Here is a 15,612-nt window from a genome sequence, read left to right as displayed (position 1 = left end):
CCGCTGTTTACTGGGCTGTTTAAAAGAGTAAACAATGTTGAGTATGTTTTACATTAAATTACCCACTCAGTGAAATAGTTGCTGTTGGTTTGACTTGATACAGCTCGTTAAGATTCCAGTCATAGAATCATTGGGTCCTTGACAAACTGAAATTTAATGTTAATGCTGAGGCAGTTTGTAAGAAGCAATGTTTGTATTTCCTAAGGAAGTTAAATGTTTTTAATGCAGACATAAAAAGAATGTCCTTGTCTCTTTATTCAGTCTTATGTTCTTATTTTCTCTATTATTATTGATATTGTGCTATCAGTGGGAAGAAGTTTAAACAATTCCATATTTGAAATGCAATAAAGAATAAGCAGTACATGTTACCATTTATTTCAAACAGAAATATCAAAAAACCAGATTAAATAAATAAACATATACACAAGAACATTTCTTTGTGAAAAACAAAGAGATTCAACTGTATTATACAGCAATAAATCAGTGACTGGACCACGTCACTGAAGAGAAGCTTCAGTTGAAGGCCCCTCGGTCCACGTAGGGATAGGCCAGAAAGTCTCCCAGCTTGTAACCGTCGTCGTTGTAGTGAAGCATCCGGAAACACTTGTCACAGAAGAGACATGGTTGACTGGGAGCGAACTCGTCGTTGGTAGTAAACCATCTGCAGAAACCAAAGATGTGAGATGCAGTTTAAAAAAAGGCCAAATCTGTCATATCGTGTATCTTTTCTTGTTTTAATACACACCTTCCAATGAAGACATGGCAAACTGCACACTTCTGCGTGGTGACTCTGTGTTTGTGAGTGAGGAGCGGATACAGCTCCTTGTCCAGACAGTCGTTCTTGTGCGTCAGCCTGCAAACATGGGGAAAAAGGGTCCAGGCCCATTTCTTAGAAGTTGTGAGTGATGCGAACATAGATTTGTCTGACATTTGTAATATTAAGAGCTGCTTTCTTGTGTGGTTGCCCTTTTCGCACCAGCTAATCGACTCGTAGACATTTACGCATCCGTTAGTGTGATGACACCGAATCAGCAATAAAGTCTTGTGACAGAAGAATCCCGTCTGAACACAAGGTGCCTTTTTAAGATGCTTGTGGAGATTCAGACAGTATCCTGTTCACATCAGGGGTTTAACATTTCATGAAGGTACCCTAGTTCAAACAGGCTAAACTGATCCTAGATGATCTGCATATTTTGAAGTGGCAAATTTCTATTTTGCAAAGTTCATAAACCTGACAACGGGTTCTTGAATCAGCTGTTTTGACAATAACATTTTAAAGAAATACATCGGATTAGAGCTGGAGAAGACTGTTCGACTCTGACAGAACACTGTCTGCACTAACTTTAATAACCCTCGCCATGTTTTTGAAGTTAGAGCCGCTCAGAGGGAAAGGGCTGTTATGGCTGACGCTCAACACTCTCTTCACCCACAGTTTGGTCTCCTGCCATGGGACAGTCGGACAGACAGGACATCTGAAAACATAACACCTCAGGCTTCAGCTGAAGAACATAGTACTAGTTGCAGTACTGACCTGACGTCTGTGATGATGACGAGATGTTCACAGTCTCCCTGGTGACAGTAGAGGTACGGGAAGCCCACTTTCACGTTCAGATCCGCGAAGCGCGTGTCCTCCATCTTGGCCTGGCTGTAGGACGGGAAGTTGCGGGTCTTTGCCCATTCAATCGTCGTCCTGTCGTGAAAAGGAAGTAGATCACAGATATGGACATTTGAATTTATGCATCACATTATACTCAGTTTCAATCCAGAGGTTCTGCTGGCATCATGTTCATTTCTTTCTCATGAAATGGTCTTTCAGTGACAGAGCTTTTTTCTGTGTCAGACTCATGATTTCTAAAGGGATATATGACTCTAGGGAACAGATCATTTGAATACTGTGATATTGGATTTAAAGTAAATGAATGAAGAGTAATTTGCCCGAGAGCATTTTTTGTATTCTGCTGCAGCACTTCTCCAACATCTCTCTCTCTCTCTCTCAGCACCAGTTTTTAGGGTGACTCCAAACAAGCATCTAATTCATGATTCGTTGCAACAAGCTGAGATGACCCTGAATCATTGCACTTCCATTTTGATGTGGCTAATTTGTCCTTTACTTTACAGTCATGAACCGGAGAACGAGTGCTTGGCCTATTAACATTACATAAGCAGGCCGACAGGAAAACAGATTTTTTGATCATTTAGGTCATTTTCCAAAAATGTGCTGAACCCTACACCTCAAAGTTGATTTGCCTCTTGTCTCCATTTTATATTATTCTAAACCGAACAAGTTCAGATCATTAGTTGACCTGCACATGACTCTAATTGCTGTATCATCAGTTAATGCAGAGTCGGGACGGGTCCCTTATCAGTTCAATTACATGGAGTCAGGGGGAAACTTGTACACAGGGTTAAATGTGTATGCAATTGATAGTAGCGCACGTCCATTCATATCAGGACACGCACCAGTTCTCACTCTACTGTCCGTCTGTCCTGCGATTTTCTCTTGGTGAGTCCATTTCTGAGGATCCTGGGTGAGGGGGCAAAAATTTGAGCGGAAATGCTGCCATCTATCTAATCCTCAAGGGAAATCGAAGTGAATATTGTGTCATGACTTTATCTTGCAAATACACATATTTGTGTGCGACCCCACCAAGCAAATCAGTCTCACACCCCATTCACACTTGGCATTAACATGCGTTTTTGGCAATCAGATTCAATCCGATAGCACCTGACCACATGAAAGTACAGGTGGAAATGCGTCCAAGACGTATTGAGGACAGGTTGTGATCTAATCAGCCAAACTACCTCCTGGGATGGTCGGGGACGCATTGTGACCACATTGAAGTGAGAACATGGGCGCCTGCAAACGCTTGAGCTGCATCAGCCGCAAATGTACAACAGAGCACATGACCTCCATCAGGCGCTTTTACGTAACATTGCCACAGACCGACATATATGAGACTGCACAGAAGCAAATTGCTTCTCTTGCAACAATTACCCAACTGAAGTTTTTACGGCATTTTATTGTGAGAATGGAAGCGGATCAACAGCAATGTTCTGCCCCAAATACCGTCTCCAGTCTGCTTATGACTGCGATTATTGTAGATAATATGAGCAGCAGGCTGGGACATTTTAATCCGAACAGGAATCACAAGGAGTCAGTAAATATAGACATCCCAGCTGAGATCTCCTGGTTCGTGCTGAATGCATAAGCTGCACCGTTAACAGCAGCGTGACAGCGACCTTTCTGAGACAATCATTTGTTATCTTTACATTAATAGTGGAGTGACCTTAAAGCTGGAGCATGATGCTTCAGTTGTGTCTCAACTAAAAATGACTGTGATGGGTTTTTTTGGAGGAGAAATTTCTCACACCCCCAACGCTAACCCCCAAATGATCCCCTCCACAGAGGAAGTAGAGTTTCCGTTGCGGTTTGTTTGACTTTTAGCAGGACCTTGCTAACTTTTGGAGTGGATTTGATAAAGGTGATGGATCTAGGTATTATTTTCCACCTCTTTCTTTAACATTGCGAGGAACTTATGGTGAGGGCGTTTTTCCCCCGATATTTTTGTAAATCTATCAAGAAATTATTCAGAGATCTTTATGAGTTTTATTATCTATGAACAAGTGAAATTTAGCACAGATCCAGATAATGATGAGGATTTTGGGTGATTTTCATTCAGAAACTGGAGGGTAAGAAATATTCCTTTCAACTATATGAGAACAGATATTTGGATGTCAGCACTAGCCGTCCATTGACCTAATTTTTTTTTAACCCCACCCACATTTAAAGGGTTAGGGTTAGAGACAGAACTTACATGCTGATGTCTTGACACTCCGGGAACCGCATGTCGTTGTAGAAAACGCCTTCGAAGAAAAAGAAAGCTGACTTGTAGTGATCCTGAAAACACAACACATGGAAATATTAACCTCTGTGTATCCAGCGTAAGACAAAATAAATATGGACGGATCTTGCACAGTGCTTGGAGTTTCAGATGAAGTGCACGTGTTTACTCACTTTGCTGATGAAGTCTGGAGCGATGTTTGGCGTGTTGCTGAACTCGCCGCACACTTGCAGGTCGCTGACGCAGCAAATTGCGTCCCTAAAGTCCGCCAAGCTGTGGGAGCCCGTCATCAGCAAAGTCATGTGGGGTCTGACGTAGTTAAACTGAGAGGAAAATGGACAAAAACCTTTCAGGGCCGTGAGGAGTAACATACAAGAAACTGTGTGTGTGTGTGTGTGAAGATGCAGGCGTTTGAAGGTTTGACGCTTTTTGAAGCCCTGAGGGAAAAAATGGCAAACACTCACTTTATCATAAATGGCGGGATAGTAGACGTTGACGGTCAGAATGACTTCTCCTTCCGGCAGCATGTCATCCACTGCTTCCGGTTTCCTACCATAAGTTAAACGCTCCTGGAAATCAAACAGGGAACCAAGCCGAGTGATATGAATGTCTGGCACCTCCTCTGTCAAACGGAATATTTGTTTCTCAGCCTAGAGGACTGTTCAAATCTCCTCTGTGTAATCTATGGCAGTGGACTCACCAGTTCATTGGCGTAGAGGTCATGTCTGTTCTTGGTGATTTTCAGAGAAGCCTTATAATCCTGTTTCTTTTTCCTCTCTCTATTAGAATCAAAACACAGATAGGTTAACATGGATTTGATTACACGCCGATGGGACATATTATACTGTACATTGTGACAGCGGAGAAAGGTTCCTACATCAGTGTTTGAAGCGTCGGGTTCGGAGGCACCACTTCTGGGTCGGGCTCCTCATCCTCAGGATGGCAACGGAGTGAATCGATACTGAAAGAGACAGAAAGTAAAACAAAGTCCTGTGATACTTTTGCAAAGCGTTGAAGAAAGTAGAACAAAAAGATAAATTCAAGTTGTTTTAAAGGATTGTTTTTGGAGAGGAGGAAAGTTTTTGACATTTGTATTGTTCTTCTGCTTCATGAGGGACCTTTACTTGTTAATAGGGCTTCTTTTAAATCAAGTTTTTACCCCCATCTGTTTGTTGGTTGGTTTGTTTTATTTTCAGTGGGATTACGCAAAAATAACACAACAGATTTCAATGAAACTTGGTTGAAGGATGAGACATGGGCCAAGAAAGAAGCCATTATTTTCAAAACAAAGGGGCAGATCCACCAATTATTGGATTATTATTATTTTTACCAATTTCCCACAGAGTAAAACATGGCTCTTGTTGAAAATAATCATGGCTGGATTGAATTTGAGGGGGCTGTTGCTGGGCCTTGGTGGAGGTATACGCTCTAGTTTATCAATGGTTTCAAAAAAAAAGATTTGGTCCCAACTCTGTGACACATGCAATGGTTCACTTTGTGCGTTTTAACAAATCCTTCAGTAGCAGCTGACGTCACTGGATTTCCAGGTCTTACTCAACCAACAGTCTCGAGCTTGATGAATGACTTGAACCGTTAATCGATTATCACAACTGAAGATCTTTCTAAGAACTGATCGAGTCATCGATAACCCTTGCAGCACTTCAAGCGACCGGGTGGGAATAAATAAATCCATCAAAACAACCACAGCTTCCTGATAGTCATGATACTTTGATGGTCTTCCAGGAAAAATCCTCCACACTGTGTCAGCAGAAACAGTCTCATAATACTCACGCTGAGATTATAAATAACTTTTCCTATTTTGCTTATTTACAGTATATTCTGAGCCTGACTTTAATCATTGGAAATCATTTCTGGTGCTTATTTTTATTCTAGTTACATGATATTTTTGACATTTCATTTTTCCTTTTAATTGTTCCTATTCTTCTTATTTGTATTCACTGCTTTTACGTGGTCCTGTATTCTTATTGCTTTTACTTATAAATTGTTTTTATTTATGTAAATTTGCTGTATCTGCTTTGTCTGTCAACACACTTTGTAAACCCTGGTTCTAAAGGTGCTTTATTCATGGTTCTGACAATGTTGCTTGAAATGAACAACTCAACTACTTCCACATGAACGCGCTTGTGGAAACACGGACTATGATCACAACCAGTCTGCCTGATATACAATACGCCCACTCACATATTTTACCATTACTTGACAAGAACTCCTCAATTCATTTGTCATTGCGGCTCCCTTCATCTCCATCAGACATTTCCTTACGTATTAACACTTTAAACACACTTCTCCATTATGCTAAAAAACTGTTTCTTGTAATCAATGTTGTAAATGTTGTTATTTTGTTGATGTGTTCAGGAACACGTGACATGTCTCTCTCTGAGGTTTCTACATGTTTCCTCTTTTACTATGTTTTTTTGGTAGTTTTTCATGACTCTTGTTGAGGGTTAAGAACAGAGGATGTTACACCTTCTTAAGTCCTATGAGGCTACACAACCAAAATCTGATTGATTGATCAATTATCTCCAACTCTGGGTTACCATGGTGATTCCTCCCACTAAGAAGTGAAGCATCTTCATGGGCCTGAAAACCGGAAGGTACCACGATAAACTCTGCTCCGGATCCCAGTCAAACTGAACGAGAGAATAAAGTGAATATGAACCCAGACTACAGTTGATGACCCGGTGAGGTAACGGACCTGCAGACGGACTTCAGCTCCGCCATGGTCTCCGCACCGACCCCATGCTCTTTGGCGAAGTTAGCGTCAAACGTGTCCTCCTCCTCCGGCTCGTAGGAGCAGTCCTCGGGCTTCAGTCTGCTCAGCCACTCGCTCCTGAAGCCGCCGATGTGAAACGGGTTGGTGTTGACCTCGGAATATTCGTACTCTGGTATGTTTGTGTTGCTGTTCGTGGACCGACTGGACGCCGCCATGTTGTCCCGGATAGAGTGGGAAGTGCGCGGGGGATTATGGGCAATGTAGTTGTTGAGATGAGGCGGCTGCGGTGCTCATATGCGCGTCTGGAGTTCAGATAATAATAATAATAATAATAATAATAATAATAATAATAATAATAATAATAATAATAATAATAATAATAATAATAATAATAATAATACGCGTCATAAACGCCTCACAAAGTTACAAAGTGTTTTACAAAAGGGTAAGAAAAACCTATAAAAACAATTAAATTAAATACAAATTAAAATTGTGGTAAAATCACTGAGTGAAATTGATCGAAAGTTTACAGAGAGTAGAGATTAAATCTTTTTCAAATATTAGATTATACAAAACATTATATAAAAGGCTTTTGGAATACGGTCAAAACTGGCACAACAGTTCACTTAAATTCAATCAAACTGCACCAAATTTCAAACACTCACAGATTGTTTCCATCAAGCTCGATGTGTTAATTCCCAGGGAAAAGTGTCAAAATTGTAAAAAAAATGAATTAAATAATAAAAAACTGTGTCACAATGTGACAGAGAAGGTTCTAGATCTAGATCTGCATGTCTGTCTGGATCCGCTTCAAAATGTAATGGATTCTTTCTTGGCTCAGGTTATATCCTCCCCCGAGGTTTTGTGGTTATACGCTGAGTAGCTTTTGCGTAGCCCTGCTGAGAAAAAAACTAAACAACAAACAGACTATTGGACAGGGTGAAAACATAACCTCCTTGATGTAGGTAAAATATGACTTATTCAAACATGAAAACACAGTATTTCTGAGTATTAAACAGCCAAAAACACAGATCTCTCGAATTAAACTGCCTTGTGGGTAGAACAGAGTTTCTAGTTTATTCGACACCAGATGGTGCAACTTAGACACACCAGGATCACAAGGTGTTTCGGGTCTATGATCATCATACACCCTCACCGTGGCGACCCAGCCGGGGGTGATCATCCCCTGGCGTGTGTCCAAGTAGCTCGCTGCACCATGGTTCTCCCTTCCGGGTCCACAGCCACCTGGAAGGTTTTACTGCAGCTTCTGTGATGATGTTCTTGGTGACTCTTCTCTGCCGCAACCCTCGGACTCCCGACTAAGTGTCCGGTGCAGAAGCCCCTGCTGCCCACCTCAATGGGCTCACAGCAGATCGAGATACTTAGCATTGTTACGCTCGTGGGCCTCCTCCATACGGACAGTGAGCTCCATCATGACCACCTGCTTGGACGACTCTGATGTTAGAACTACATCTGGCCTCCCTATAGTTCGACCTTCAGCTGCCGGTCGCGGGCTGTGACTAGCAGTTGAGGCCCTGTGCATCACCTGATGTCTTTCTCCCGGGCTGACAAAGGTGATGTCGTGCCTATGGGCGCTGCCTTCTGTGCTGGATCCCTGTGGAGATGGTGTCAGCTACTGCCTGCAGTACTTGCCCTCTCCCAGGGCTTTCGGGCAGCAGCTAAGATAATGCTCCAGAGAACCTCTCCCCAGGCACAGTTTATCCGCTGGACCCCAACAATGCAGGTTGGCAGGACATCATACTCTGCCTGGATCACGAACTTGAGTCTGGCTGGTTCTGACTTCCAAAGCTCTGTCCAGGTGATCTTAAAGTCAGCTGTACGGTCCTGCATCCTCTCTGTGCATTGCCAGTTAAATAAACTAGTTCCATCATGGTTTATATATGTATTTAGTATGACGAATTAGTAACAGTAGGTCTCTCACCAGATATAAGATGTTTCTATGTGGTAGAATAAGAAATGTTTAAATAATGGCTGGAACAAATCTGTACAGTAGTGTACGCATATCACGGCCACATTTATTCAAGGAGGTTTTTGTCAGTTTTTTATTGGTGATGATCAGGACAATAAAACAACTGCATGTGTTTAAGATACAATATTTCTGTTGCCAGTGTTGCTGAGAGGGGATCCCACTGCAAGAGAATAGCTGAAACTGTATTAAAATGTGTGAGACTGAATCAAAACTTCCTCTTATCTAACACAATGAGAATACACTGGAAAGTTTGTTTAACATTTTTTATCAATCATCTAACTGTTTATTTTGCTTGTGCAAACTGTTTCAGGCCTCAACCCCTAATGAAATTCTTGAAATTGTCGTCTTCAAAGAGCAAAGAGCAGCGCAGCAGGAGAAATGACAAAACCACCAGAGAGAATTAGTTATGAAGGGACATCACATGTAAGCACATATTCCGAGCTGTCCTGATAGAGATGAGTAAAACCATTGACTGGTCATGGAGCAACTGGGGGAATTTGACCCTTGATGACGTGGTGGTGATTTGTGATGGAGACGCCTTTATATCCTTGCCTCTGTTTATCAAGTACGTAGCTTGAGTGCCTTGAATATCTATTTCCGTGTTATGTATTTATTCCTGGAAGAAACGCTGCGCTTTTACTCAGGTTCATTTATCTGACAGCTGAGGTTACTTGTTACTTAACAAAATAAAATCCTAAATACAACAACATATTATAAGCTTTGGAAAAACAATGACATTTTTGTGAGAACTCTTTGGCTTGTAAACAGCTGGTAGTCGAAGCCTCTTATCATGATTCAGATGTCTGCAGAGTTTTCGAAAATATTTAATAAGCATATATTCATATTTATTTCATATTTGAATGCTAGAAAAGTATCTAATATTTATTATGTCCAGTGCAGCTTTAACTGGAAATGGACTATTTCATATTACAGCATTGCCACTGTTCCTTAAACGGGTGAACTCTGGATGTGGTGAGATAAATCTTTTCAGTGCTGTTAAGGAGAAGAGAAATCCTGATGCCGTCCTGCTTCATGTTCTGTGGCGTGAGGAGGACCAGAAAAACAACGTGGGCTGGACTTCAGATGTGGCCACTCCCGTTTTCTTAGCCCATAAATACGGCGGGAGGTCTAATTATCAGTTATCTGCGTGGTTCAAGCGCTTTTATTCTATTTAAGTCGCACTTTCAGTTCTGCGCAACTCTACAAAAAACTGCGCATCCAATGGAGATGATGGATAATTCAATGAAGCAGGTAGGCTCCGTTTGCGAGGTGCGTCCTCTCTGTGCATGACCACTTGGAGTTTTTGTTTAATTTGATCAGGCAGCTGCGTGCAAACTTCACCCACCACTCACTGATCACATGCAAAATTCCACAGTGTTGCCAGGTTTGATTTTTTTTTTTTTACAGAGCAAAACATCTGTAGTGTAGTTGATCAGAAAGGGATAAACTGACGCAGATGCTTGGCTGTGATGGTATTTTATTGTCTGCACACCATATGACTGCTTTGTACTCTGCTTTGAATTAATGAAAGAGGCTTATTGATAATAATCAGGCTTTGTCACGGTTTAGGAAAATTAATCTCTGTATATCTTTTTCTTCTTTTATTCCAGGTGAACCTAAACCTTCCCAGTGATGAAACGATGTAAGTGACATTTAAATGCTGTCTGTTATTTACTTAATGTTTACTTGTGCAGTATTTTTAATGTGTAACAACACACTGCTGATTATTCTAAAGCAGTAGATTATGTTTCACATATAAGAGAAAACGTGGAGAATCCTATTTCTCAGTCTTGACCGAACCTAAGAAGAAACCACCGTCTTAAACAAAGATTTAGTTGTGACATGGTCATTTGATCTCCCCCCACATAATCTCACACGCTGCCTCTGGTCAAATGAGAAGATTTATCATCTGAGCATTGTACAATACCTTTGCAGAACTAACACATAGTGATTATTATATATATTTTTTTAAATAATTATTTCACTACATATGTAGAAAACTGGGGCCCTTAAGCTGACATTGGCCCCTGTGGGCATGCATTTCACCGTGTATGGCGAGAAATAGCTCTGGGGGCTCCAAGGCAGCCCATTGACCAGTGTGCTCTATTTACACACCCAAACACGCCGGGATCATTGAAGTGATGAGCTGTCTGACTCCTCCTCATACCTCCCTGCTCACAATCTGCTCAGCGACATAATGCACTTCTCACATCTTCAGATTAAAACGAGTCGTACCAGGGAGAATGTTTGCCAAATAAGAAAAATGACCCAAAGTTTCACAGAGGTAACACGAAAGTCAGAGGTGGAAGTTTTTGGCGATACTGTGCCTCCTGATGTTCATGAATAACGGGTCAGATTTACATGTGTTGTTATTTAGAAGCCTAACAGCTATTTCCCTTTCATTCAGATCCCCTCAAATGGATCTGGATGCCGCTCTGAAGGAATGCGCCTCCGCCCTCGACCTCTTTCTGAACAACAGGTTTGCTGATGCACTGGCTGTTTTGAAACCCTGGTAAGTTTTGGCACGTGTAACACACTCCAGCTGACTTTTGATGTCTACATGCCGCTGATTCTAAAGACTTATGGTATTATTCTCATTTCATTTAATAAAATAAATATCATTGTATCTGTCCCCGTCAGGAAGCATCAGAGCATGTACCACGCCATGGGCTACAGCAGCATCTTGGTGATGCAGGCAGGCATGACCTTTGACCCAACCGACATGGATGCCGCCATGACGTCACTGAGAGAATCCCTGCAGACGTGTCAAGGGTATGGAGAAATAGTTCAACAATGTTAAAATCTTGTGTTTTTGTAAGTTCATAATTCTACACTGGGACAACTGGGCAATATGTAAGATATTAAATGCAGATTGTAATTTAGAAAATGGAAACACTGTCCCGCTACATTTCACTTGGTCTCTAGTTAAAATGTTGCGTGTTCCTTAACTTTGGTAGATTTCGGAAAAAAACGGGAATCATGGAGACTCTGACCAGCATGTGGTACAGACAACCAGCTGACAGTATGACGGAGGGTGAGTGAACCACTGTCTCCAGACTCTTCACCTTGGATATTAAGCATGACAGATTTGCTAATGTTGAATTACCGGAAACTTTCAATGACCGTTGCTTAATGACATACTTCCACCCATTTAACTGGACCTTATCACATCGAGATCTGAATGCATGACATTATTAGAATGGCACTCGGAGGCCCTTACGAAACTACATTTAAATTTACTAGGTCTGCATTTTATCTAAATCTGCACCACATTATATAACCTCATTAGCAGATCCAAATAATTTATTAGAAGCACTTCCATTCAAATGAATCTCTACTAATTTCTTTATTTTCAAAATGATGAATGATTTGTTCTTATCCAACAGAGCAGGTGCATGCGGAGCTGTGCTATGCTGAGGTTCTGCTCCAGAAGGCAGCGCTCACGTTCCTGGATGAGAGTATCATCGGCTTCATCAAGGGCGGAATGAGAATACGTAACAGTTATCAGATTTACAAGTAAGACACCCGGAGGGGGGGAGGGACTTCTGTGGTGAAAAGGTCCTTAACAGACAATTAAAGCCCTTATCATATTTAAGTGAGTTTCAATGGGTCTTAACGTGTCATTTCCTCAAACAGGGAATGCCAGGCCATGGCCACTGTCGCAAAAGAACTGGAAAAACAGAAGAGTACACACGTTCATTTTCGAGGAGGCGTCAACATGGGCATTGGATCCTTTAACCTGGTGAGGGCTCCAGAAAGTATGCTGTTATGCAGGAATGCAAAACCTAAGTAACTTGTCTGTGGACTTAAAACAGCATTGTCATGCTGTGTTAAGTCATCTCGTAATAAACAAACCAACCATGTCTTTTTGTTATCAGATGCTGTCTCTGCTTCCAGCCAGAGTCCTCAGGCTGATGGAGTATCTGGGCTTCTCAGGAGACAGGGTGGGTCGTCTGATATCACGTCTTGGCCTCATGGAATAAGTGCTTTTATAATGTTTTTATGTTAAATCAAAGATTAATTTGTTAATCATTTAACAGGAGTTGGGCTTGTCAGAGTTGAGGGAAGGAGCAGCCAGCAATAGCCTGCGCTCCATCCTCAGCACCCTGACCCTGCTGATGTTTCATCTCTACATCACAGTCATACTCGGTTTGTGTATTTTCTTTTATATTTCTTAATACATATAAAATAAAACATTATTTTGGAATGATTCATTATAAATTGATTCCCCTCCTCTCTTATTGTCCATCAGGTACTGGTGAAGGAGACCTGACCGAGTCTGAAGCTTTGCTTGAACCCTACATTAAAAAGTTCCCTAATGTGAGCAGTTTGTTTGCTGATTCTGACTGAAGATGCCACATACTGTATTTTTATTGCCCTGCCCAGTGAAATCATATCATTTTGAATTAATTTAATGTATTTGATCCTTAGGGGGCGCTCATTCTTTTCTACATTGCAAGAATTGCATTGCTCAAAGGCAACTTCACCTTTGTGAGTATTTTTAATGTGTTGACTTAAGATGCACGCTCCTCTTGTGTAGCTGTAGTCATGAAATTCATTGAGTCTGGTTTGCTCTGCAGGCCCAGGAGAAGTTCCTGGCGTGTATCGCAGCACAGCAGGAGTGGCATCAGATTCACCACCTCTGCTACTGGGAGCTGATGTGGGCCTACTCCTTTGAACAGAACTGGAAGGAGGCGTATCGATACGCTGACCTCCTCTGCAAGGAGAGCAAGTGGTCCCAGGTATCTCACGGAACTATTTTATGCCTCTGAGCCAGAAACGGTTCTCAGGGTATTTCTCATGAATGTGATATCTGATGGAATTTTCTCAGATCTGACACAAATGTCCAACAATGAGGCAAAAGTGTCTCTCCATCACCCCCTGGTGGCTAGCTGCTTCTCCATGTTATCTGCTGGGGCATGAGCCACACTAAAACGTCAAAATACACATCGAATACAGATTTCTCAAAGATGGTTTCTGTCCTTTACAGTAGTTATTATCACATAAAACAAATGGTAACAAATAAAACAGTAATTCTAGTCTCACTTTACCATAAGGTGGAATTTCTGATGTCTCTTGTTTTACCCTCGTAACGAGTTGTTTGCTCTTTTCTCGTAGGCTACGTATGTGTACCAGAAGGCTGCCATCTTGAGCATGCTCCCAGAGGAAGAAGTGACCAAACTGGGAGAAAACGTGGCGGACTTATTCAGGTGTGTTTGGGGGACAGGACAAAATCTATCCCTACTCTTTTGTTTATCAATGCAGTTAATGTGAGACGTGTGGCTCGTAGGCAGGTGGAGGGTCTCAGAGTTAGGATCGCTGGGAAATCGATTCCAACAGAGAAGTTTGCAGCAAAGAAGGCCCAGCGATACTCTTCCTCCAGCCCTGTGAAACTGGTCGTCCCTGCGTTGGTAAGAACATGCGCAGACTCTGCTACTTTCAGGAAATCAACATAACCATGACACCATTTCAAACAATAGCCATGTTTTTCCTTGTTGTTTTTCACAGGAAATGATGTACGTGTGGAACGGCTTCACAATAGTTGGAAAAAGGCCTGAGCAGACTGAAGGCATCTTGAACACCTTGCAAAGAGCAGAGCAGCAGCTCAGAGATGATCCAAGTGAGAGAGACTGTTAAACTTTAATGGTGTTTTACATTTTCTTTTATCATACTAAAGTGACACTAACAAGCATTTTGTTTTGTGTAACGTGTAGACCCATCGGAGTATCACGTAGACGACCAGTGCGTCGTCCAGCTGCTGAAGGGCTTGTGTCTGAGAGAGTTGGGTCGTCTGGTCCAGGCTGAGAAGTGCTTCAACCACGTCATCTCCAGGTGAGGTCCTTTTAAAGTCAACTGCATACATTTGATCCAAACACACAACAAACAGAGACTCATAGATATGGGCCTTTTGTGTCTGCAATAGAGTTGAATTGAATTACTTGGGAATGATCACAATGTAATGTCGTCAGTGACTTGACGGTGATAGCAAAACAACATTTTAGAATGTGACAGTGGAATCACTGCAATGACATTTTATTATATTTTTCATAACGCTGCACTTTTAAACTCTGAGACTTTTCATTTTATTTTTTTCCAGTGAAACTGAGATCAAGCATGAGAACTATCTGGTGCCGTTCAGCATGTATGAGCTGGGCCTGGTGCACAAGCAGAAAGGCGACATCAAGAAGGCCATCACGGTGATCGAAAATGTCAAGTAAGTGTTGGTTCCAGGTTTGGTGGGTTGTTTTTCATGCATCCAGCATTAAGTTTGTTGCACGTTTCACTGGAGCTTTTTTCAGGCCAGACATTCTCCAGTTTGCTTTTTACACATGAAGAACGCAGCAGGAGATTTTAGCTGCACTATTGTGAACCCTGCCTAACATGTTTGTTCAAAGAGGCCAAATGCATGTTTGTTGTGGTTTTAACGTATTACGCAAGGTGCTAATATGTGCTCTTCTTTGTAGGCTGAACTACAAAGACTACAACATGGAGTCCAGGCTTCATTTCCGCATCCATGCGGCGCTCAACACAATGGGCTCCTTTTCGGCCAAACTCCCCCCTTCACGTACTCCTGCATAAAGACCCCAGGAAAGTCTTCACGAAAAGAAGGTGGTAAAGCCTGAGACTCTCGCTCTCTCAACTCTCTGTGCTTCCCTGAGCTGTGTTGTGACTGAACTTGACCTCGACCTCCTCAGGATGGGGCCTCGACGCAGCCATCACAGAGCGATGTCTAAAAAGTACATAGAAGTAGAAGCAGCCTCAGATGTTGATCTACTGAACTTCCCTAAAGTGTCTTTGTTTTCATTGAATCGCACTTCAACAATTTGATATTCAGTTTGATGCTATTTTACTTGTCTTAGTTGTTTTTACATTATATCAACGCTTGCTTGCGATTATGATGATGATGCTATTTTTATAAATGTGCATGTCCCAGTACAGTTTAGCCAAGTTAAAATAAATATTGTTGTTAGTAACTCATTTGTTTGTGAGTCTTGTAATTAAATGACATGTTGCCTATATGCAAAGTGTTTGTCTTTGTGTCTGAC

The 15,612-nt window shown here is 41.7% G+C and overlaps 2 protein-coding genes across 3 annotated transcripts; one reads left to right on the top strand and one right to left on the bottom strand.

Moving 5' to 3' along the window:
• Window positions 1-359: 359 nt before the first annotated feature.
• snapc3 (small nuclear RNA activating complex, polypeptide 3) lies at window positions 360-6,826 on the bottom strand. Its single transcript, XM_034595890.1, has 9 exons — window positions 6,559-6,826; window positions 4,720-4,803; window positions 4,543-4,621; window positions 4,307-4,411; window positions 4,016-4,165; window positions 3,816-3,898; window positions 1,532-1,690; window positions 746-853; window positions 360-661 (listed from the first exon to the last, which is right to left on the bottom strand). Exons 1-9 carry the CDS (start codon window positions 6,789-6,791, stop codon window positions 514-516), a joined length of 1,149 nt encoding a protein of 382 aa, XP_034451781.1. The 5' UTR covers window positions 6,792-6,826; the 3' UTR covers window positions 360-513.
• Window positions 6,827-8,278: 1,452 nt separating this feature from the next.
• LOC117763240 (tetratricopeptide repeat protein 39B-like) lies at window positions 8,279-15,302 on the top strand. 2 transcript variants are annotated; one of them, XM_034588203.1, is made up of 18 exons: window positions 8,279-8,398; window positions 10,186-10,208; window positions 10,974-11,078; window positions 11,207-11,338; window positions 11,524-11,600; window positions 11,953-12,082; window positions 12,203-12,308; window positions 12,445-12,510; window positions 12,607-12,715; window positions 12,819-12,886; window positions 12,998-13,057; window positions 13,147-13,308; window positions 13,685-13,776; window positions 13,857-13,977; window positions 14,075-14,186; window positions 14,281-14,398; window positions 14,664-14,780; window positions 15,031-15,302. In XM_034588203.1, exons 1-18 carry the CDS (start codon window positions 8,315-8,317, stop codon window positions 15,143-15,145), a joined length of 1,797 nt encoding a protein of 598 aa, XP_034444094.1. In that variant the 5' UTR covers window positions 8,279-8,314; the 3' UTR covers window positions 15,146-15,302. The 2 variants fall into 2 exon arrangements, with proteins under 2 accessions (XP_034444094.1, XP_034444099.1); XM_034588208.1 differs by lacking the exon at window positions 8,279-8,398 and adding an exon at window positions 9,643-9,817 and having other exon boundaries at window positions 10,177-10,208.
• The last annotated feature ends 310 nt before the right edge of the window (window positions 15,303-15,612 follow it).

This window comes from Hippoglossus hippoglossus, chromosome 1 (assembly GCF_009819705.1).
Source record: "Hippoglossus hippoglossus isolate fHipHip1 chromosome 1, fHipHip1.pri, whole genome shotgun sequence".
Classification (NCBI taxonomy): Eukaryota; Metazoa; Chordata; class Actinopteri; order Pleuronectiformes; family Pleuronectidae; genus Hippoglossus; species Hippoglossus hippoglossus.
This window is presented reverse-complemented; position numbering and strand designations above follow the sequence as displayed.

Excerpts from the sequence above, each read along its gene's own strand:
- snapc3 (XM_034595890.1), bottom strand. The coding sequence starts at position 6,791 with ATGGCGGCGTCCAGTCGGTCCACGAACAGCAACACAAACATACCAGAG. Across the intron at positions 4,804-6,558 it reads GAGCTGAAGTCCGTCTGCAG|TATCGATTCACTCCGTTGCC; the intron begins GTCCGTTACCTC and ends TGTCTCTTTCAG. Across the intron at positions 4,412-4,542 it reads ACCTCTACGCCAATGAACTG|GAGCGTTTAACTTATGGTAG; the intron begins GTGAGTCCACTG and ends TTTGATTTCCAG.
- LOC117763240 (XM_034588203.1), top strand. The coding sequence starts at position 8,315 with ATGCAGGTTGGCAGGACATCATACTCTGCCTGGATCACGAACTTGAGT. Across the intron at positions 13,309-13,684 it reads AGGAGAGCAAGTGGTCCCAG|GCTACGTATGTGTACCAGAA; the intron begins GTATCTCACGGA and ends CTTTTCTCGTAG. Across the intron at positions 14,187-14,280 it reads GCAGCTCAGAGATGATCCAA|ACCCATCGGAGTATCACGTA; the intron begins GTGAGAGAGACT and ends TGTAACGTGTAG.